This window comes from Corvus cornix, chromosome 18 (assembly GCF_000738735.6).
Source record: "Corvus cornix cornix isolate S_Up_H32 chromosome 18, ASM73873v5, whole genome shotgun sequence".
In the NCBI taxonomy this organism is placed as follows: Eukaryota; Metazoa; Chordata; class Aves; order Passeriformes; family Corvidae; genus Corvus; species Corvus cornix.
In genome coordinates, this window is record NC_046347.1 from 6,122,365 (window position 1) to 6,146,321 (window position 23,957).

At 39.1% G+C, this 23,957-nt stretch overlaps 1 protein-coding gene across 12 annotated transcripts in view; it reads right to left on the bottom strand.

Moving 5' to 3' along the window:
• Positions 1 to 206: 206 nt before the first annotated feature.
• Positions 207 to 23,957, bottom strand: part of SPAG9 (sperm associated antigen 9) — a 61,812-nt gene continuing 38,061 nt past the window's right edge. For 7 of the 12 annotated variants that reach the window (XM_039562105.1, XM_039562103.1, XM_039562102.1 and 4 more), the window contains 22 exons: positions 22,725 to 22,782; positions 22,033 to 22,185; positions 21,892 to 21,943; positions 21,339 to 21,469; positions 20,149 to 20,205; positions 19,107 to 19,280; positions 18,301 to 18,430; positions 17,952 to 18,044; positions 17,501 to 17,668; positions 16,639 to 16,810; positions 15,308 to 15,535; positions 14,415 to 14,610; positions 13,867 to 13,989; positions 13,242 to 13,322; positions 12,713 to 12,780; positions 11,349 to 11,497; positions 10,059 to 10,230; positions 8,963 to 9,076; positions 7,211 to 7,249; positions 6,167 to 6,343; positions 5,655 to 5,792; positions 207 to 3,848 (listed from right to left, as the gene is read on the bottom strand). In XM_039562105.1, coding sequence (XP_039418039.1) covers positions 3,733 to 3,848; positions 5,655 to 5,792; positions 6,167 to 6,343; positions 7,211 to 7,249; positions 8,963 to 9,076; positions 10,059 to 10,230; positions 11,349 to 11,497; positions 12,713 to 12,780; positions 13,242 to 13,322; positions 13,867 to 13,989; positions 14,415 to 14,610; positions 15,308 to 15,535; positions 16,639 to 16,810; positions 17,501 to 17,668; positions 17,952 to 18,044; positions 18,301 to 18,430; positions 19,107 to 19,280; positions 20,149 to 20,205; positions 21,339 to 21,469; positions 21,892 to 21,943; positions 22,033 to 22,185; positions 22,725 to 22,782 — 2,789 coding nt within the window. In that variant the 3' untranslated portion in view covers positions 207 to 3,732. The remainder of the gene's footprint in view (positions 3,849 to 5,654; positions 5,793 to 6,166; positions 6,344 to 7,210; positions 7,250 to 8,962; positions 9,077 to 10,058; positions 10,231 to 11,348; positions 11,498 to 12,712; positions 12,781 to 13,241; positions 13,323 to 13,866; positions 13,990 to 14,414; positions 14,611 to 15,307; positions 15,536 to 16,638; positions 16,811 to 17,500; positions 17,669 to 17,951; positions 18,045 to 18,300; positions 18,431 to 19,106; positions 19,281 to 20,148; positions 20,206 to 21,338; positions 21,470 to 21,891; positions 21,944 to 22,032; positions 22,186 to 22,724; positions 22,783 to 23,957) is intronic. The other 5 variants (XM_039562106.1, XM_039562104.1, XM_039562107.1 and 2 more) reach the window with 1 other exon arrangement.

The window sequence follows — 23,957 nt, forward strand, 5'->3', positions numbered from 1 at the left end:
AGGCACAGACATCACAGCTTTTCTTCACAGCTTTTGTTTGGGCCCAGTATGAGAGAGCAGGATAACACTAGTCCTGGACAGACTCAAATACATCATTGATAATGGCAATATTTGGTGTTAGTGTAAAATCCCCAATATTGTGCCTTCTGATAGCACCAAAACTCTGCAAAATTAATGAGACTACAAAGAACACACTGCAACATATGCATGTTTCATATACATATTTATATATATTTCATGTACAAAGTTACATTCTGAACCCCATGGATTCAATAATAGAAATAAATACTGAAATAACTACACTGCTATATGAGCTCTTCCGCTCACAGAAAAGAAGCCTCAAGTTTTAACAGACAGCAAGTTTAACGCTGTAGAATCCATCTCAGATTACAGAGGCAAGTAAAATTCAGCGTAAAGTGTCCAACAGACAAAACTTTCAAAAATTACAGACCATAAAATGTTTAAAATATATGTTTAAAAGATTGAGAAATGTGCATCAACAAAATTAATAAAGGAAACTTAATCTTGTTAGAGGGTGGGAGAGACATTTAGTGTATAGAAAAATGCTTTGAGGTGCAACATAGGTTGTTACAATATGGCATAACCCTGTTAGAAAAGAACATTTAATTTCCCTAAAGAAGAACTGTATTTGAGTTTACCGTGTCTCATTTTACAGAGCAGGGCCTTCACAACACCCCACCTCAACAGGGCCACTTACTGAGTGCTAAGTCAGGTTTAATCCTTTGGTAACTTTTAAAATACTCACATGGAAATAAATATTCAGTTACACAGCATTTTTTAAAGACACACGTTCTTTAGAACAGTTAGTATAATAAAACAGATTTAACATTTGTTTGTTACTAAGGCAGCCTATGATAAAGTGTCTACGCTCCATCAGCTCGATCCCATCCGGCGCAGGAAGACCTTCCCAAGGAATGGACAATGCAGCCTCACCCTCACCATGCAAGCACCCCTACCCAGGCAAGTCATGTGCTGCATATTTTGTGCTCGAAATGTTTCCAAACTATTAACAAGCTGTAGCTATCAAGAGATTAGCTCCTATTTATATGATGCTTTAATCACGAGTGTAATGCATAAACACATTCTTGAGACGGAGTTGAGGATGTATTGTCATCCCAGTGCCTGGGGTTTGCGTGCTTTATTCACCCTTCCAAGTGACCTTAAGGGGAGTTTATACAGCCCAGCACACTGTGACGACAACAGGGACCCAGTTAATCTACTGTACCTTAGGACAGGGGATACAGTTTTTAAATGAGAAATACAGAGAAGTGCACATGCCTTTATCTACACCCATAGTGGTAACACAGTTCAACTACTGTCTGCTTTAAAACCCTTCCACTTTTGGACAGAAACAATCAATCATTCTCTGAAAGATTTGCAAGGGTGGCCCACTGAGGTGACTAAAATGGCACAGTGGGCCAGCTCCATTTGGCAAAAGACCAGGTACACACTTGCCAGGTTGCAGTGCTCCAGCTGGAGCAGTAACGCTGCTCAGAGAAAACAGCTTGTCTCTAAAAACAAAATCCTACAAGAACCAAGGAACAGAATTGTGCGCTTTTTTTTCTGAGGACATGAGAATGTGACAATCAACCAGCAAGTCAAAAACTTCAGAGATTGTGTTTTTCAAAGAGAAAAAAAAAAAAAAAAAAATCAAGAAAATGGCAGGAAAAGCAATGAAACTGCACCACTCACAGTGAAGATTCTGCACAACAGTAAAAGTTTAGACAGCATTTTTCTTAAGACATCCAATCCCATAAGTTAATTGAGATGTGCTTCATGTTCAGCATACATGCCTGTAAGTTTAAAATAGGTCTAAGAGTGTTGACTCAGGTTACTTTTGTATAATTGGTATTTGTATAATTTTTAATAAGCTTCCAGACTTTGTATTTAAGCCGAAGTACTTTAAGAGTGACATTCAAGATGAATTTGGAAAGCAAATTATGAACATGCTCTCATCACTTTTGGCATTCTGAAGAGAAAAATACTACCAAGATATTAGACATCTTTAATAAGGATTTTTACTACATAGTTCATGTCCTAAATACATATTTACGAGAGGAACAGCTGTGTACAAAATATGTCGCTTAAAAAGTATTTATACATATAAATCTAACCAGTAGACCTGAATGGAGATTTTCTGGTTTATCAGCTATGATATGCATTTGAAAAAGCTGCCTAAATATATATTTACACAATAGACCTCAGCTAAATGTGTTCATTTAAAAAATTAAGAAAATATATAAACACATGTTTGCCTGATAGACCAGAACTGCTCCTATTGCATAAAAATGTTTAGGCAGTTTTAAAAAAGTGTTTCTATATTTACTCCTCTGAAACTGTTCAGTTCTCTCACATAATCAAGTTACTATATTTCTCTACTAATCTGAACAGCTCCAGCCTTTTGGGGGTAAATGCTGGATGTTTATTAAAACCCCTCAAAACTTTTACTTTCCAGAGACTAAATGAAAAAACAAATCTGGGTACAGAAATCATGAAATGTTTAACTTAGGTCTGATACTAATGCAGAAATTTCAATTTAAAAGGAAGACAGTCTTGAACTCACATTTATGGTTAAAAAAATAGATGGTGAGTAGACAGAATGTCAGCCTAATATTAGAGTCTCCTGACTTTCAGTAATTTTCTCAATCTTTGTGTTACCTGATAATATTGCTGCTAAATTATTTACTTTTTTTACTAAATTGGGGTATGGAGCTACAAAACAATACATTTGGTACCTAATGATCTGGCACTACAGCTCCTTACGATCGCACTTGGGCAGAATGTGGGGTTTTTTCTGTACACCCTCAGTCTTTTCTCATGCTCTAATTCAGGTCTCCAACCTTCACACATGTAGTGCCTCATGAGTTTGACCAACTAGGCAGAGAAGATCATTCTAGTGCTTAGGACATAAGGAGTTAAGACAAGAAAAGAACAAAACATATCCCCTGTTTGAGAATTTTACAGTTATTTTCCAATTTAAATCAACCTAAGAATACCCTTTGGAAACAGTTGTTCCGTATCAGGGAGATGGAAAAACATTATGCTCAAAATTGCTCATTACAGAGGGCAGCAGTTCTCAAACTTTAAGGTTCAACAGTGAAAATACGATTTTATTTAAATATTTCCATTTTAATTCCTATACAGCCTCCTTTCCCCCCCCCCCAAATTCTGATGAATGTAACAAATTAAACTGTGTACACTATATGAGCAAGATCTTCTAGGTTTGAAAACAAAAGCTGAAATACAGTTTGCTTTAGCCCTCACTGAGTATTTGGATGAGTCTTAATAATCCATCTCCTAATTTGTCCATTTTTTTCATACTCTGGGAATAACTTTGCTGTTTTACCCAATGCATTATACGGTGAAATGAAGCTCAGTTGGAACAAAGCTGAACTCAAGTGAGACTACCAAAGAAGTGAACACATTAGATTGCTGTGGTACAGTAAAACTGTCTCAGCTGCTCACTGTGGTGCGCACACCAGCTGGAGAAACATCTGATTTCCTCACACTGTTCCATGTAACACGGGTGCAGTAAAACAGCACAAGCTAATTCCTGTATAGATAAAGGTATGACAGGTTTGCAATATAAAGTTAAACAGCAAAGAAATGCTTCAACATCATGTAGTGAAACAGGTTCACAAAATAAAAAAACATGCAGAAGCTTTTTTTTTTTTTCCCTGTTTTTAAGGTCTCCAACTGCATCCTGCAGGCTCACTCACTGCCACACATGACTTGCCACACTATCAAGTGACTCCTCTCAGCTTTGGCTACAGAAGGTTCAAGTGGTAGAGCTTCTCCCAGGAGTTCAGATTCTCCTCCTTCATCACCTGGAAAAAACCAGCTTTGAATGAGGCAGCCAATAATCAGAAGAGCGTCAACACCACATGCAGCAAGACAAGCAAAACACTAAAAAGGCAGAAGTTGCCATATGCTGATATAAAAACATATTAAAGTCTGTGAAAGTAAACAGAGTGTGTTGCATAATTATCTCAGAGCCCAGCATTCTGCTGGCCATGTTCTTCAGTTCTAGACCAAAAAATAATGGTAGTTTCATAAGTATCCATGTTCTACATGTTTCATTACTTTTAACTCTTTAAGGTAGAGAGACCTCCTAAATCTGCAAATTACCAGGCAGACACAGAGATGGTTTTGCCACTAGAAAGTGTTCTGGGACAAACACAAACATATAAATGCTCTGGAGCAAGAGCTGTAATTAAGCACAAGTGAGACAACACAACATTCATGTCTACGATCAACCTTTCCCACTCTTTCCTCCTGTTCCAGTTATTCCAGCTTCCCACAACTCTGCCCACAGTGGCAAAGACAACCTTGAACATATTCTCCACTACTGCTCTTCAAAAAGAAGAGCAGTTTTGTAGCTGCACCTGAACTCTGGATGACAGGAGCTGACTGGGACCAAAGGTGACACTGAACTGCACATGGACAGCCAGAACCATCAATCCAAGGAGAAGGTCACTTTAATCAGAGGAAACAGGAACTGACCTACACCTTCAGGAAGGTGCCAAATCAAATTTTGGCTGGTGTTCTGGTTAGACTCCTTTGGAGGGCTGAGCAGTCTAAACAGAGTAGCCCCAAACTGCTCTTGACCAGTTTGCTGGGCTCATGTGGCATTGGCTGGGCTAATGCAGCACTGACACTCGGCTCCTAGCTTTGCATCATGCCACAGGGACAGCAAAATGAGCATTTGCAATGTGGCTGCTCCAGCTGCCCTGGAGCTCAGCACTTGAGCCCTCACTGCAGGGTGGCACAGAACTGCCTCAAGCCCTGCCTCCCACAGAAATCCAACAGGGGCACCCCAGGAACCTGCTTGGCACCGATTAGTGGGATGACAGGATTTGGGATGGCCCTCCTGGGTTTTCCTTTGTAGTGGTTTTTGTGGGTTGTTTTGCTGTTTGGTTGGTGTTGAAAGACTGCAGACAGATTCAGGCAAAAGGTCAAAAGCAGGCCTAAGAGCTGTGACACCTTTTTATGCGCTTTTTGTCAAGTGCAGACACCTTTTTATGCACTTTTTGTCAAGGCCTCCAGCTGCAGATTCTAAGCACAGAATCACAACAGCTTTCACTTTATTTCCCCAAAGAGTTCAATTTAAAAAAAAAGAATGTTTACACAAGAACTCTTTTGTGGGCTAGATCATGCAAAAGTGCTATCCAAGAAAAGCAATGAATAAATAAGATGGGCATGCAGAGATAAGAGATCTACTTTATCCCTTCCTTGAGTAAATTTTACACTGAGCATTCTTCACTTAACACGACTTGTTTTCCAGTCAGTCTGCATATTTAAGTAACTAAGGACATGTTTTCCAGCAGTTTGAGACAGAAGATTAACCTGCCAAAGAAAGACTGAAAGCATAAACAGGAAGGTGGCACATGACTCCAAAGCAGAGTTTCAAATAAACCTCCTTACAGTCACCCCAAAGGTCACGGTTTATTGGGAGGAGGAGGACAAGCTGAAGGTGTGTGTCAGAATAAAAATACTTCTATCCCTGCAGTGTATAGTAAAGACTGTATATACTGACCACACAAATGCACTCATTGCAATTACAGCAGCAGTTATGATGTGGTTAATAACCTTTCAGTATGAAGTATGACTCATTTAAAGCTCAGATTTCTTACCCATTCTGAAGTCAATGTATCCTTCTCCACCGCTTATCACCAACATTGATTTTAAGGGACTCTGGTTGAAGGACTCTTGGGCTTGTTTATCAGCTGTTAGCTCTGTTCCACCACTACTCTGAGGGCAAACAACCTGACCTGGGTGAAAAACAGAACACATTTTTATGCCTTATCTCAGAGTAAAACCATCTGTGCTTGGTCACTGGATTGCCTAAAGCAGTTGAGTGCCTTCTTAACAGGCAAGTGCTCACTTAGCACAGCACCTTTTTCACAGAAGGAAGCAAAGTCCTTGTTTGTGACCAAGCCCTTTTCCTCCCATTAAACAGGGCTGCACTTAGCAATCAGACAAGTCTTGTAATTAAAATACAATACATTGTTTCTGAAAGTAGAAATTCATACCCTTGCTATCTTTGCCTAAAAACACTGTGTTTAACTAAGCGAGTGCAGGAAAAAACACACCACAACCAAACCAAACCAAACAACCCCTTTTGAAGATGGTAACAAAACCTCACCTGGTACTGCAACAAAGAATTTCACAGCATCCCGGTGGCCGTGGAAGCAGAGCTGTGCGTGTGCCATGGAACAGTAGGGAATGAATGTCCCTGGAGTCACTTTGTCACTGTTCTCATCTCCATAGACACGGATCACACTCCCCGGACGGTTTCCAGAGCCTGCTGCTGCTTTATTGGCTGTAAAAGAAGAGGAGTTGTTTTCTGCTTCAAAATACAAATTGCTGAAGTGGTTATTTGTTAAGAAACCTTATGGTACCATCTAAAAGCTAAAGCCAACTTAGATAAAAATGAAACAGGAAGGCAGCAATGCCAATTCAAGACAGAGCTGGAAAGAAAAAGATTGCATGCTTCGTTATTTTAAGTACATCAGAAAATGGAGCAGGATTCTTATTAGTCTAGCATAAACACCAGATTTCAATATCCTACTTTTGGGAAAAAATAATTTGTGACAGAACTGTATCTTTCATAGAAAATAAGTACCTCTAATGTGTTTCAGTATGAGCAAATTCCATGTACTTAAACATGTAATTAAAGACAGTTTCATTCCAACTAATCATAAGGTATCCCCTTGCCAGCAAAAATTCTCTAGAAATAGCCACCTGTGGGCATGAAGGAGCTACCCTATTATCATTCTACATCTAGATTTTACTGAGAAGTTTTAAAATACATTAAACCAGAGAAGTACTCATGCTAGACATACAAGCCATCTCCATTCCAAAGACTATCAAAGTAGTGAAAGAAACAGTGATTTGTAACAAGACAGCAAATGATGTGGATTAATGACAAAGTTACAAGATGTGGTATCACATTGGCTGGAAGAAAAACAAAGTCTGTATGAGAGTTCAGCTGCAACACAGGATGATATGCTAAACTGCTGAGCAGATTGGTGGCCATTTAGCAAACATAAAACTGCTGCAATGCAGTAACTGCAAGTGGAAAAACATTTAGGAACATACAAAGGGTAAATCTATAAGGAGTGGGAAACAGCCTCAAAGTGGCTATTAGAAGCCTGAAAATAGGTTTTGGTTCAGGATCTGCACTTACCCCGCAGCCCCAGTAAACGTCCCTGGTGGAGGATTACAGCTAGTGAGAAAGGAGGAAAGGGGAAATGGATAGGTATGACAGTAGAGGAGAAGGATTAATGAGAACCCACCACTCATATTTTGGTTTTTGATAAGGTAGAGCTTAAAATTTTAGCTCCTAAAAAAAACCAATAGATATTTAATTACAGAAGATTCAATCAAAAGTCACAAAGAACAGCATCTCGTTATAGAAGTTTCAGAACAAACTGGACCACAAAAGCACTGCCACTGTCACGTGTTTTTAAAGTTTAATATTGATTAGCAACGTTTCCCCTTTCTCTCTTTCCTTGGCAGGAGGCTCCAGAAAAATATAGAACAACTCATGTTTTAAAGTACCCTTTTGGAACATCATCTGCTGCCCTGCTACTGAGACCCAGGGGACTGAGAGATGCCACTGCTCATGCAAGGATGTGACTGCTTTTAAATTCATTAATATTCCCCACCAGGATTCTCAACCCTGCTATCAGGCTACCCCCAAAAGGCTGCTCTGACCCACAACCAGTCAACAGAACTGAAATGAAACCAAACAGCTTTAATAGGGATTTCTTCATGTTCACTCCTGGTTTAAAACAAACTCCTCTGGAAACATTAAATTAAGCTTGACACAAATTAAGAGCCATAATTTTTGAAAGCATGATTTAAAGTGTTTCAAAATCCATGACAGGAAGTCTGTCCTTCCTTAGTACATTCATGCAAGGTAAAAAAAAAAAGACATTTACTGAATGGATGGACAATGCAATGGAACAATATGAGAAACAATGCATGTGTGTGCTGTTCAACAAAGCAGGTAATATGTGAAGAGTTTTCACTATTACATCACCCTAAAACTTCACCTATCAGACTGCACTATTTTCTAGGTAGCAACAGTACAACTAGGACTATCAAAGGTCAGCATTTTATTTTCTGAAACTTCTGTCCACCTGTTATAACATTAGTCTCAGGCACAAGTGTTGAGGCTTCTTTTTGTTCTTTAAATGCAATCAATTTACACAGAGATTCTTCCCAAGCTTTACCTATTTAAGATTTGGTTTGCCCTTGAGCTGTTCTTTTCTCCTGAGGTTCAACTGCCCTTAAGTAGTTTCAGCCTATGACAAGAGTCTGGGATCTGTTATTAAGCAAATACCTGGATTTACATGACTGGAATTTGACCTAGATGTTAGTGCCCTGTTTGAAGAATGTGTTTACAGCTTCTGTAACTCTGAATGTGTCCTTTAAAGCAGTCTGTGCTACTCCTGATCCAGTCCTTTATACCCACACTGTATGAATTCTCAAGAACTAAAGCCAATCAAATTGTATTAGCAACAACACCAACTTGCTCAAATCAAAGAAAAATCTACTTTGTGATCATATGGTAATCAAAAATAACATTAATTAGAAAAGTAATGATGTCTCTTCTAAGCAATAAACATCTGTCATTGCTGCTAATGCTCAGAACACCTCTAAGGCTTCAAAGTGTCCCTTTGATTCAAGCCAACTCTACTCAAACTGCAGTACAGGAGATTCTGGAGACGTGTTATTTTCTCAGAGGAATTGTAACCACATGCACAGATTTAGGTGCTAAATATCACACAGGCCTGATCTGTTACAAACCTGAAAGAGTCAGACCTGGCAGAGAAGCTTTCCATCCATTAGCAAGCATCTAAATGGTGTTTAACACTCTTTTTTGTGTGTCTACAGCATATTGCACAGTGCTATTCATTGATATTTTACTTACTTTCTGTTAATGGAATGGAGATGATGACACCATTTCCTGTTCCTACCCATAAACGATTACAAGACACCATAAGTGCTGTGATTCTCACAAATGAGAATCCCAGTTTACCAGTACCTAAAAACAAAAGATGCTTTTCATCAAAAATTATGAGCAAGAACAATTTTAGTTCTACAACAGAGACTCTTAAATACAACTCCCAAATCACACAGACAAGTAATTCCCTCCCACTTCAGGCAGAAACAAAGTAGAGGAGCGCATTTAAGTTGTAAAGATAACCTAGAAGGCTACAACACTGTAAGCAAATTGAGAACCTTACTGCAAGAATCTAACATTAGCTATAAGAAAGCAAAAAAGGCGTAACAGCTCCTCAATGCAGCACAGTAAAATCTTTCGGGGCTTATCAGCTTTTAAAACAAACAAAAAAAGTGAGTTTACAGATCTAAGACAGTGGTTTGGTCTGACATCCATTAAAATTAATTTCTCATCCATTAGCATGATGAGGGGAGCAGAAGGCTGACAAGCCATGTGCAATGCACAGCAGTGACTTGTGAAGGATTTCCCAGGGCCTAATTGCCTGTATTTGTTGTGCAATGTAGGTAGTCAAACTGCTCTTATACAGATACTAATGAAAAAAATCAGAAAGCTTATTAGATTCAATAGCAATAAAAATTTGTGGGGGGGGAGAAGGGAGGTTGAAAAAAGAGGCAATTTTTCCGGGCAGGTAATGGATTCCTCCCATTTTTAGCTATAAAAAAATGTATCAGTATAGAAAACGAGAAAGATTGTAGTGTCTCTATTGGTGCCTGCCCAAACCAACCATCATTTTCCTCATTAGTTCTGAGTTTTTAAGGACACTTTACACATCAGGTAAGGTCAGCAGACTGTAACAGATGACTGTAACAGATGACCCATCATCCTCATCATGCTTGACAGACTGACTTAGGCTTCTACTTCCAGATTCCAGTCTGCACAAACTGATTTTAACCGGCCTTTCCACCCACCCTTGCCCCAAACGTGCAGTGAGAACTGCCTGATCCCCAGCAGGAAAAGGAAGCTGCAGACAGCAAGAACACACCAGTTCTCCCTGGGAACTTACCGAGCATTTTGCTTACATAGGGCTCAATGTCCACATCCTGCAGGTGCTGGTAGGTGTGCGCGTGGTAGAGGCGCAGGGTGGAGTCCAGGCGGATGGACACCCACACCCCGTCCCCCACCCACGCCAGCTGCCTCACTTGGCTCTCCCTCCTTGGGTGGGCATCAAAGGACTTCTATGAAACATTGGGGTTCAAATCAGAAGGTGAAACAAAGGGAAAAGAAAGAAAGGTTTCTCTGTTACTCTCACACAGTCGGGACTGGCAATTTTAGGTCAAGCACAACCCTCTGATCTGCAAGATCACAGACAGCGTTTAGCTCCGTTTCAAATACCACGTGATGCTCTAAAATTGCTGATTCCCTTCCCTAAGTGTGATCTCAACGCTGTAACTTCTTACTCTGTCTTCATTTACACATCTCATCCCAGCCTGCTCCAGCTTCTGTCTCCCTTGACAGAAGGGAGAAGCTGGAGCCTTTTTGGTCTGAGATCCTGCTGCCACAGCACAAGGTACCTGTGCCCAAAAGGTGTCTTTCTTCCTTGTTCTGTCATGACCAACTCTCACAAACAAACCCACCTGTGCAAAATACACATTATCCACCAGCAAAACAATCCATTTCACTTTTATACGAACTTCATTTCAGTTTTCCCATATATTTATAGACTTCTTCACAAAAACAGGTTATTATTGGGTGATATTTTCAGAAGAGCTGAGCAGTCACCCTCAAAGGCCTGGCTCATGTCTCAGGCCAATTAGCAGGAGCTGAAACACTAATATTGCTCAAGGCTTGCAGAAACCTCAGCCACTTTCTGCCCTTGAGATGACAGATTAAACACTGCAGATAAAACACCAGCTCACACACCTTGCATAAACTCTTCTCTAACTGGAGGGAGAGTACCTTCCAAATTAACACTTACAAACCGCTGAAGTGTGCAAAGACAGATTACAGAGAAGTTTACAGGCAGGTGGAGAACAAAATGAGGAGCACACAGAATAAGCTGGGAGCTGGCCTTACAAGCTTTGCACAAGAACACTTTCCAGTTTCTGGCCAGCTAAAAGTGGAGAACTAAACCTCCCAAAAACTGGTTTCAATAAGTGAGAACTGTCTCATGGCTTTTAAGTCTTCCAAAACAATGAAAACACCTTAAAAAAATGTAATACTATTTCTTAAAACAAATTTTCTTGGTTGCCTGTTTCCATACTGATGAAAACGGATGTTTCTGGAGTTACTCTGGAGTCTGAGCTGCAGCATTAAAACATAACATTTAACTATTTTAATCACCATTTGAACTTACCTCTATTTTCATGGCTTTTGGTTGAACAACATAGATTTTGTTCCTGTAGCCACACCAGACCTTGTCATGTACCACTGTCATGCACCGGATCGAGTGGTGCGGCCGGCCCAGGTCCAAGAGGTGATAGTTTGTCAAATCCCACTGACCATCTGCAAAAACAGGAGGAAAACAAAAAGCAAAACTCATAGGAACCTGTATTTAGTTTAAGGAAAATTTACAAGTACAAGTAACTATCTTAAATGTCTAATTTTTTTAAAGCATTGTAATAATCTGGGTAAGTCAATACAAGTTTATGGCTAGGCTCCTCATTAAAAAACCAGCAACTAACATCCCAAATGCTACTTTTTTAAAAAAATAAAGTTGTATGATGATTCAGGTTAAATACCCAGCAAAATATTTTTAAATCAGCAGGTTACCCAGTGCTACATGTCTGCTTGACTAGGACCAGTACCTGTGAAAACAAACAGCTTCCCACAGAGCACCAGGCACCTGCTGCTTGGCTGAACATCAAGTGTTGGCCAGTGCAGATTTTTTTAAAATATGCTGCAAGATCTTAAAAAAGGCACCCAAAATCTACTAAAAGCATACTAAATTTGGTCATTCAACACCAAGTAAAATTCTTCTCTAGACTGAGCTAAGGCCACAGATCATCAATGACATTCACTAGAGAGGCTTAGGGATTGGAAGCCGCTACAGTGAGTTTTAAGAAAAACCAACAAAACAAAACCACTAAAAACAAATTCATCCCAGATGCATCTTTTCCAGTATTGGCATTAGTGTTGTGAAACCTTTTTAATCCTTTTAAATGCTGAGCACAGGGATTTAAACATCACAAGGGAAAGATGAAATTAATAGAGAGGCTGTGGAAAAACAAGCTAACAGATTAAGTTCCAGTTGCTCATAGTAAGACCTTCCCCTCCAGGTCCTATTTCTGGAGGCTGAAGAATGGAGCTGGTTCAGGAGCAGTTTGGGCAGAAATTCTGAAGGGATGCTTACAAAATTCTCACTGAAGGACTTGCCCAGAGATAATTTTTAACACTAACAAAACAGAAGGCATGACTATTGAGTATGATGAAAAAGCAAGAGAAATGATGATCACAGTGGACTTTCACATAGCTTTTTCCTATTTAGCTCAGATCTATCCCATTCTCCATTTCAGAGTAAGAAAATATTCCATGAATGCACCAGAACAGTGCAAAAATGGTACTTGAATCTGCAACTGAAATAACAACAAATATTTCTTGTGACAACCCAAAAAAAGGCCAAATGGGAATACATTATCAAAACATTACTTGTAGATGGCACATTTCTTCCCTGACTACTGTTAAAAATTCCCTGGTTTCCAGGTGTAACAGAATCCTTACCAACTCCCCGGTGAAAGATGGCGAGCGTCCCATCTGCCAGTGCAACCAAGACTATTCCTTTGACGTGTCTGGGGAAAAAGGAGGCACAACACCACTCTCTGTCAGACTGCTCTGCTCAGAAGGCAGGTTTAAATGTTACAGCATATTTGTTACAGTCACATTAGCCCTAGTGTTTTGATTTCTACAATATAGCTCAAGAGAAGGGATGTAACAAGGGGTCAAAATTCAGTTCAGAGAGCTTGAAATTAATGAATAGCTGGCTACAATGCCTGAAGAAAACAGCAAAGATAGCAACCTGTAACTGTTTTGCATAGCTACAGCTCATCACTTGGGCTATGTATTTCCAAGAGGTACAAGACTCCTTTTATTTTCCTAACTTCCCAAATGTTTTTCCACTGTCCCTCAAAGAACATGCAGGCAGTCATGGCAACTGACATTCCCAGTATCTGAGAAGGAAATATAAAACTACTTTGGAAAGTATTTTAACAGAAATTCTTTATGATTTACATGACATTCTTTCAGGACTTACACAATACTGAGAATAGAATCTTTAAGTTTAATGGCATGAACACATTTCCTCCACTGGGCCACTGACGAATGAACATACAGGCTGCAAAGACAAATCAGGAGGGATTAAAAGCACTACCAGACAAAAACAACCACAAGCAAAACCCTTATAAACTGAAATCCACAATCAAAGGGAAAATAAGCTTTCATCTTCCACTGGAAACTATGTTTAGACTGAAAGCAAGAACTACATGAGCAGCAGAATGGCTTTGTCAGAGGCCTAAAGCATTACAAACTCCCTTGCAGACCCATCTGCAGTAAAAAGTACAATATATTTTTCTAGCATACTAATATACTGAAAGTTATGGAATTAACAGACCATAACAATTTCTTTGACTACAAAAAAAACCCCAGAACTTTTCTGCAGATGAAGCATTATCTAACAAAAAAGGGCTTGCTAATCACCTACAATGCTTCCTTTGAATTCTATAATGTCTAAAAATGCAGCAAAGCATTCAAGGTTTTGGCTCTCTTGAGATCTTCCTGCACTTAATCTTGACTCGAGACAGTTATCAGGTCTGTAGGCACAAGAAGCAAGCTTAAAGTAATTATTATAAATAAATGTAACACGATTAGCACTTCCTTACCATCCATTCTGTGCTCCAAGCCACATGGTTGGTAAAAGGCTACTCATTTTCTGTGCTTCTTCTCTCACTAGATCTTGCTCACTGGGCAGAACTGCAACATCCTTATATAACTCTGACTCAGTACTAGAAAAAAACACCAGTTAAAATACATTTAATGGAGTGCACAGATTACTCAGGCTATAACCCAGGTGGTTTACTTCACTACTGAGAGCTCCTACACTGGCTTTTGAAGTACATGAGGTGTTTAAAAAACACAGTAACCACACATGAAAGTACAATACAGATGAAACCTCAATAACAATGAATTTCTTCAAGTGGACATTTACTTTTACAAGGAAAACTAGGTTCCATTCAAGCCTGTCAGTATTGTTATCTCTGGGGAATGGCAGAAGAGAGTCACAAATTAGTCTTGTACCAAGACTACTTATATAAACCTCAACACACTTAACAAGAATAAAAAAGTAGTCATTTTGTCTCCATGCTGTGTTCCTACAAACATTTTCTCTTTTTAAACACATTGTAAGAGGATGAAGGCTGAGGCTATGTACTTAGGCTGATACACTGGAGATGCCTCTGTTGTATGTTGCACTCCCAAGGGATCTGTAAAGACATGCTCTGTGTAGACTCCAGTTTGTGCAATATCAGCTGTGTCTTCTCCTGTCCCTGCATTGACTTCTGTTGCTTCTGTTGCCTCCTCTGCTGTTGGAATGTTTTCATCTACTGAATTATTTTCAGTTGCAATATCTATAAAACAAACAAATTTGAAAAACTTTGAACAACTGCGATAGAATTTGCTATTGTTTAAAACAGCCAGAACTTGATATTTAAAACTGAAGTGAATAGCTGTTATAGCCAGACAATTACAATTTCCACATCAGAATCAAAAGAAGTCACATCAGAAATGCCCAAATTTTAGCAGGTTGCACTGTATAAACAAATGTCAAATGCACTTTAAGTATCAACCCAGTGACTGATGGCTCAGATTGGCCATTAAATTATTAACTAGGACAGCAGTGAACAAGGCCAACCACCAAATATCCACTGACAATCATAGAACCCCACAGTTCTGCAGGGCACATGACAGAAAATAGTAAAAATGATTATTTTATAGAGAGTTTCACTTAAATCTCTATTAAGACTTTACAAAATCCAAGGCATTTATTTTAGTCACTCTTTGGCAAGATCTGCATTTCAAATATTACATTAAAATCTCTCTCTAGAGCAGGCACAAGAATTCCCTCAAAAGTACCTGCAAGAAGCAGCTGCCAATTCCCATTTCATGTCACCTCCACCAAGTTTTCAGCTCCAATCTACAGACTTACAGAGAGCTCATGTCATCGTGGCTTACATGCTGTTAACCCCAGTAGCTGCACCACTCATTTCCAGCTGCACCTCAAGGTGTTTGGGCAGCCCTGACACACCTGCAATGTTTATCACATACCTGACTGTTTCTCTGCCACAGGTGAGGCCCCATTGGTGTCATGGGTGCCAGGAGCCCCCGTGAGGCCCTCAGCAGTGCAGCCCACCACAGTGATGCCCCCCAGCAGGCTGTCGGTCTCAGCAGAGCTGTTGCTGGTCATGCTGCCACACAGGGAGGATTTGTCCACTTGGCTGGAATCTGCTTCCTGAGACCCTTCTTCTCCTGCAGGGTAGTCTGTTTCCCTTGCCCCTGAAAGAGATTAAACTCTGAATCACAGAATATCCTGAGCTGGAAGGGACCCACAAGGATCCAGTCCAACTCCTGGCCCTGCACAGACACCCAACAATCCCACCCTTTGTCTCAGAGCATCGTCCAAATGCTCCTGGAGCTCTGGCAGCCTTGCTGCCATGACCACTGGCCTGGGGAGCCTTTTCAGTGCCCCACCACCCTCTGGGGAAGAATCTTTTCCTGATATCCAACCTAAACCTCCCCTGACACAACTTCAGGCCATTTCCTTAGGTCCTGTCACTGGGTGTTTTTCATGGGGATGAAACTGAATCACTTCTCCATCTAATAATTAAGCTTCAAACTGAGTGAGCTCTCCAGCAACTGAGATTAAACATGCAGACAACCCCTATCTACAAGGTTATTTTAACATTATCAGCAAACATGGAAGATGCTGTCACAGAGCTCACAAACAAAAGCAAGATCAACATATGCTGCACTAAAATGTCATTCACTGTATTTCAATCTGCAGTTTTCCAAATAGCTTACTGCTATTTTAATTATATCTTCCTCTAAAATTAGATTACATAACAGTGCACGTATGCAAGGACACCTATCTACATCTTTATGAAGAATTTAGGTGCAATAGGTCCTTTGTTCTGGAAGAAAAACTGTTTTTCTCATGTTCAACCCTCTTATACTTTCAAGACTTAAAATACACTCAAATGCAATAAGGATTCCCTCTGCAGGAAGCTCCAAGACTTGCTGCTTATCTTCACGAAGCTGAAGAGGTCAAAAAAGCAGCCAACATATTGTTCTTTTTGTGATGTTCACAATTCCATGAAATATTGACATTATTGCACAGTTTATAGTACATCAAACAAAATAGTTCCCCTTGGCTGCTGACATCTCTCAGAGTTTTGGTTAATTTAGGTCAAGAGCCAGCCAAGAGCAGAACAGTAGGGTAGAAATGCAATAGTTTTCTGTACAACTAAACACTTTCTTATTGCTGTGTTACAGTAACATTTTATCACACTAAGTAACAAATGTGTGGGTTTTCATGGCATAAGAAAAGCTGAATAAGAAACAGTTAAAAAAGCAGGAGCTGAACCAGCCCAAGTGTTTACCTGGCACACTGGCAATACAAAGCACATGAGAATTACAAACAATGAAACTGTCCAGAATATTTCCTGGTTGATTTGCATCAATAATGATAACTTTTGTAGCAGAATGTGTGCTAGTACAGATCCAAACTAGACTGGATAATTCTTCCTGATGTTTCAGTTCCTTCTGCTGATCCTGAAGGAGAATAAAGGCAGAAACGAACAACAGAAAGGGGGATAAGAATAGAATTACTACCTTTGATCTTTTATGGTCTTACATTTTCACCTACAGAAATATACATAAATATATGGGAAGTTAGATATCTTCAATGCCACTGTAAAATTACATGTAGTTACTTGATCTCTATGTATCTGAAGTATAAAGCTCCCTCATATTTCATACTTCTCTTAAAAATATAGAAAATATTATAATTGTACTGCATAATTATACAGTTAGAGCAGTATAAAATAAGAACATTATTGTCATGCCAACTGCCATACTCAGTATCACCACAGGTCAATGTGATATCCCCAGAGCACTTCAGAATTAAGCCTTTGTTTTTATGCCCTTAATATGAATTCCATTTATGGCAGTTAGAACATAAACAGTTCTGTCACAAATGGTTTTTAAAGGAGGCAGCACTGGTATAAGCAGTATGTCATTTTGATGTAAAATTGATTTGCTCCTGAGATTCGCCAGCAAGGGAAGAATCAAAGAATTTTTGTAGTCGGATTCAATAACCCAAATATCCTGAGCTAATGACTACCCAAGAAAAATCTATTTGTTACCAATGAACCTGATTAGAAAATACTTTATTACTCTACAGTTACACAGTAAAGACATATAACTACGTAATTTATTAAATGTGCCTTGCAGTGACCTTACCTTGAGCTCCTGGTCTAGTTTATCTAAGCTACTCTGGGATCCTGTCTGCTGCTTATTGCCATCTGCATCCACACCAGCCACATCATTATAGAACACACTGGCACCAACCACAGACCCTCCATCTCGTGTCTTCCCTCCTGACAGGTTCACCCCTACAGCACACCACAGCTTGGGAGAAAAAGAAATGTTTCCCTTGAATCTCAAACTAAAAAGAGAGACACAAGCATTGTTAAATACACTAAGTGATATCAACATTATTATACATCCCTAGTCCATTTTAAATTATTAATTGCAATTAAAGTAATGTACATTTTACTGAGACATAAATTCTTCTTTACTATGTTTTAAAAAGAAACACCTTAATTTGAAAAAGAATGTAATTGAGTCCAAAATAAAAATATTCGAGCTACAGTTTGCCCAAGTCTCTCTATCATCACTGGAAATATCCTACCTTCATAGAAGTATCCTTCTCATCCAAAGGTCTCAGGTAAACAGGTACAGGCAAGTTCTTCATCTTATTTTCACCCTGTCCACCATTTGCCACCTAGGTAAAAAACAAACAAACAAACAAAATGGAAAAGCTTTCCCTTTAAAAGAGGTTTACAATCTTTGGAATCAGTTTCTCAGACTTTATTAAACACAGTTAAGAGTTTTTAATTGTTGTTTCTCTTAGAAAGATTCTTTACCGCAAAGTTCAACAAAAAAAAGCTGGAATCACTCAAACACAAGCTGTGAAATCATACCCTACTCAAATGTGACAAAACATGAAGCTGTTACCATTACATCTGAAAACATCATACCTGTTTGTACTTCTGAGGTAGACTCCAGCCAAAAGCCTGCACTCTGCCATCCTCCTTCTGGACATGAGCCTTCACCTGGCGGTACTGCTCCCTCTTCTGCTCCCGGCGCGAGGCTAAACTGGCTTCAGTTCTGGGCAAGAATCAGGATTGAGGAACCTCTTATTTATGCTCTTTAGAATCTCTTGTGCAATGGGAATTGCTGTTAAACTCAATAATCAAGACTTCTGTGGAAGCACTGGGTTACCAAGGGTATCCCTAGTTTTTTTCACCTATCAAAACATCAGGTTTCCTGTTGGCTATTTTTAAGGGACTGATGAAAACCAGGCAAAACCAGAAAGTCTATTGCCAGCATCCTCAATGGAAATTAACTTGGGTTGTGTACTTCTACTCAGAGGTCCAAAAGTTGTAAATCAAAAGGATATATTGCCAAAACAAAGCACAGGAGAAAAAAAAAATAATTACAGATACTTGTTAGCCTGACTCTTACGTGTACCTTAAGTACCTGTACAGTTGCTGCCCAGCTACAGCATTTGCATATAAAAGTGTACCAAGTGCTGCCTCCTATGCCTAAATGCACTTTTTTTGAAAGACAATGGTATTTAGCAAGCAGAATATTTCAGCCAGGTGCTCAGAGTATTCACCCACTGCTGCACATTTCACTCTGCACTATCTTGAGTCCTTATGAATCAACATACACTTCAGGAGAACATTATACTTCACTTAGCAGCATGCTAATAATCTCAGAGGACTAAAAGAGTAAACACTTCATAGAGCATATCTAGTGGTATAAAACCAAAATGTCTTACTCTTCACTGAGGAATTCAAAGGCTTTAGATTTGTCACTGGGTAATTGAGATAAGGTGCTGCTTCTTTTCTTGACTGACGGAGTAATGTGCGAGGTTGGAGCATTATATTTAACATTGACAGGAGGTTCTGGTTTCTTTGCTGTATTGCTGGATGAACTGAAGAGCCTGCTAAAACTAGAAGAGAAAAAGACAAGAGTGAAGATTTGTCAGATATATCCAAATTTGATTATGCAGGCAAAACACAGCATATGCCAGCCTGCTCAAGACAGTTAAAATAAGAAACTGGAGCCCAACATAGTAGCAGCCACCACACACTCAGTAACACTCTCAAAGCACAAAAAGTCATGTCAGTAAGAAAAATTCTTAAAGGATTATTATCCTATTTGTTTATCAAATTCAATGGGAACTTCATCTCAAATTAACATCCACAGGGACCCAACAAAATTAGGATGTGAACATCACACCTGGAAGACAGTTCCATGAAGGACATTAGTTCATGCAGAGAGCATTTTAAAAACCCCACTATTTTCTAGGCAAAAAGGTAGAACAATTATCAGCAAATCACAACATCCAAAGGATTATTTGACAAATATCTTGTTGTGAAAAACACTGGTTTAGATTTAAAGAGCTTGAAGTCAGCAAGGACAATGTAACAATCAGTAAGCTGTACTTCACAGAGGGAAAGGAAGTTGAAATAAATGCAATCCACACGTGCTATTCAGGTTCCTACTTTTCATCATAAAAATGAATCCAGAAAAAATGTTCAAAACAAGAATCCTGGTGCATATTCAGCTAGAAAAAAAATTCCAGCACTTTGGCATTTAGCTTCATAAAGTGCACAGCCACTCACTACATGCTGCAGCTTACAATACATTTAGTCTTCCAGACCAGTCTTACCGAGTTGGCATGCTGGGCAACAAGAGGAGAAAGGTTAAGAAAACTTCATCTGCCAAAAAATAATTAGCTAACATACACAAATGTGCCAGCTAATTGCTTAGGGTCTTTATTTACTTCTGCCAGTGATTTGTGTTTCTATACTTACAACTGCCAAATGCTTGATCTCTTCTTCTCTTGCATGGCTGGATTTTCTCTTGATGCTCTACAAGAAATGAATTCCAAGTTTACTGGGTAAGCAATAATTTAAAAAGGAAAAGGAATGGAACAGTGTGTAACTCTTATTTTTAAAAAAAGGATTAAATCTTGAAAATAACAAAGCCTGTTTTTTCACATGCTACTTCTTTACTGATCAGAGCACAATACTGAAATTCCCACTAGAGGGAATAATAAACTTCATCCACATTTCTTTGCATCCCAAACAACTGGCAAGTCTTTTTCAGACAGTAGAGACAAGTCTGCATAATTTTGTAATGAAAACAGCTCAAAGAAAGCAGCAAACCATTTTAAATTATTCTGCCCCTTATTTAATATTTTAACCATTGCTTTTTGTTTTAAAGCCTATTAATCTTCAACACATCAGTAAATAATTGATAAAGTGAGTGTTCCCATAGCCACAGATAAGGGATAGGAGAGAACTTCTACAGCAGACAATAGCTACAGAAAAACAAGCCATGGCTGTGCGAATGTGCATTTTTCCTCCCAAAGGCTCACAGGCATGAGGACAATGGGAACAATTACATGTCACGGCTGTCCATGGCCAGCAGGCAGCACCACAGCCTCTGGTACCTGTGGTCAGGGACAACGATGAGCTGGGCTGAGGTCTGAGGCAGGAGACTTACATTTTTAAACCATACCTTCCAAACAACTGAATATTCAGGATGCAAATGAGACCAAATCACCACCTTTATTGCTTATATTTAACACACTTTGCACAGCTTTAAACTATTTTATCCTGAACAACCCAAGTTCTTCCAAAGGAATTATGCTCAGTCTGAAGACTACACTATCCCTATTTTGACATCACAAGGTATGTGTACACAGAGTAATTTTTACTGCCCAACAGATTAATATTATTTACAATTATCAACTTTTGTAACTGTTCCAAAATAAGCATCCCTTGAAAAAATGCATGTATTTCACATCATACAAAGTAACACATCTTCACTGAGGTCTCACCAAGAACAATTCTGACAGATTATCTGCCCATAATTTAAAAACAAAGCTCCTCATGGAAATGAGGAAAACAAGCAGAAGGCAATGAACCTGCTGACCTGATCACTCTGCAGCTAAAAATCACAAGAAGCTCTGTGCAAGATTCTAAAAGAGCCTTTTCACCTGATCATCTCAGTCCATCGGACAGCCTCCTGCAGCTCCATCAGCCTCTCCTTGTACTGGTTCCTCTCCATCAGCACTCGGGCCATCTCCACACGTGTGAAGCGTTTCCGCTGCGCCGTGGGGACGTCGCTCTGGGCACACAGGGAAACAACCATGGCAGGGACAAAGGAGCACCACAGGGCCCTGCAGAGCCACCCTCAGCCTCCTGGTAACGGCCAGGCTAGGGCACAATTCCAGATTTCAAATAATTTGGGGCTTTGGAAATCGGAGTTCTACCTTCCTCTCCTCCCAGCTTTTGTATGCAACATAATTTGAATGAAAACAGCTCTTCAAAAAAGGAGTGTGATAATAGTGGTCAGAGAGGAAAGAAAGCAAACTAATCACTGTCAGCTTAATTTCCCTTGTGCTCTTTAGATCTTCTGTCTTTCCCATACAGGGAGGAACTTTACCACTACTTATTAGGCAGTAAATTTTAGTGGCACTCACTAAACACATGGACTTCTAATGTCCCACTGAATTACACACACAAAACCACACACACATATACACCTACATCATCATCCTCTTTAGCCTTCTGTCTTGCTTCCTCTGCTTCTGCCCGAGCCCTAAATACAACATAAAAACCAGCTGCATTAAATACCACAGTAGGGTTTTTTCTTCTTTGTCTTTTTTACAACCACAGGATTAAACTTACTTTCTCAGCTCTTCTTCCAGTTCTTTATTTTTCTCTTCAAGCTTTTGTTTCGCTTGTTTTACAGCCTCTAATTCACCTTGTAGTACATCCTTCTCACAGGTCAATTCATCCACCTTTGCTATTAAATCATTCTTCACTACATTCAGTGCATTTCTACACAAACATTGAAAACACATGGTTACAAGGATGACCATGGTCTCACAGTTCAGTTTCAGCCTGGTTTTATTTTTGAAGACCTACACATTTCTTACTGAGATGCTGTAAAAAGATACAGCTTTCTTAGAGGTCAAATAATCTCTTCACCAAATCTCCTACATTTAAAGACATTCACATTCTCTCTATTAGAAAAAAGTACTAGTAAATCAGTTTGCTTAGAATAAATTCCTCAACAGTGCTCCAGTGGATTTGCCTCTGCACTTACAGCTGTGTTTCTGAGAGGGAGTTGATCTCATCAGGACATAGCACTCCATTTCTTGGAGCCTTACAAGGATCAAAACAGATTTTGCTTCTTAGGTCCTTAATTTCTAGAAGAAGACCAACTCAGCCAAATATACCTACAAATTCAAAATACTCACACCCCCGCTACTCTTAGAACTCAAAGCACATTTGTACAGTTTCAATTCTGTATCAGGATATTGATGATATAATGAAATAACAAAGTCAGTATTTTTTACATAAACATTCTCACTCACTTTGTCTCCAGCAGCTGAGTGTTTTCCAAAATAAGGTTTTCAACCTCACGCCCCATTCCTTTCCAAAGGAAACAAACACATGAAATTAGCAAATACAACTGATGTTTTTACAAAACTTAGGTTTTGCCATTGTCTAAAGTCAACTGAATTTAAAGTATGACAAACTTGTCAGAAGAACTGTGAGCTATCTGAAGTTTCAGGTCCAACCTACCTTCTACAATTAGCTTTCCCCTCCACCTTCTCCCAATCTGACTTCAATTAAGGCCCAAAGACATCCCTGGCTAAGCACAGGCCAGTGTTGCTACTCTGTATATTTAGAAGATGCTACTGTACTAAGACAGAAACCAAACACAGCATATGCTGCAGGAGTATTAGACCACAAAAAGTTAAGTTTAAAATGCTCAACTGTCTTTTACACCATGTTAGATACCAAAGCATATCAGTTATAGACACAAAACATGCTGAATAAAACTCAGATTGTGAAAGCCCTGCAGATTTCCCCAGAGCAAATGATACCTTACCAAAGAAATTATGGTCTTTAAAGCCCATGCATTCCATGTAGAGCAAAAACAAGAACAAGAAACATTTCATGTGAGGTGTAGTATGAGCGAGGAGCGAAAAAAGGTTTAGACTTAGGAAAGTTAAGAGTGAATTAAAACAAAGCCACCACCAAAAATCTGAAGTGGGATGGGATGTGATGTGATTAGAAGCAGGATTTACACAGAAGACAGATGTTGAAGAATTTAAGTTTGTCACAACCATTTCCATTGGTTAAACCTCTTATAAAAATCACTAACTTAATAAAAGTCTCTCTGTGAAACAATTTAGAAGCACAGTCCTTGGAAAAAATGCTAAGCCATTCAGAAGTTTCCAATTAATATGCTATTATGGAAAAAAGTGAACATAACTTTTCATGTAACTAATGTTACCAATTTCTGTAAATTAATTTCTCGCCCTATTTTTTGCATACCTAATATAATTTCCAGAATTTAAAAAAAGATAATTTCAGGAGAGAATAATTATTTTGCATCTGGCACAGCAAAATAATTACCACACAGATAACAGTAGAAATTATGTTAATTCAAGATTAACATAATGAATGAAAAAGGTATCTTAATGGTGGAGGCCTTTTAAAATACTTTAGGATCACAATCTTCTAAGCAACTTTGGCAGCAGAAGACTTAAAAGATATTTGGGTAACAAAGAAAAAAGGTATCTATAAATAGACATGCA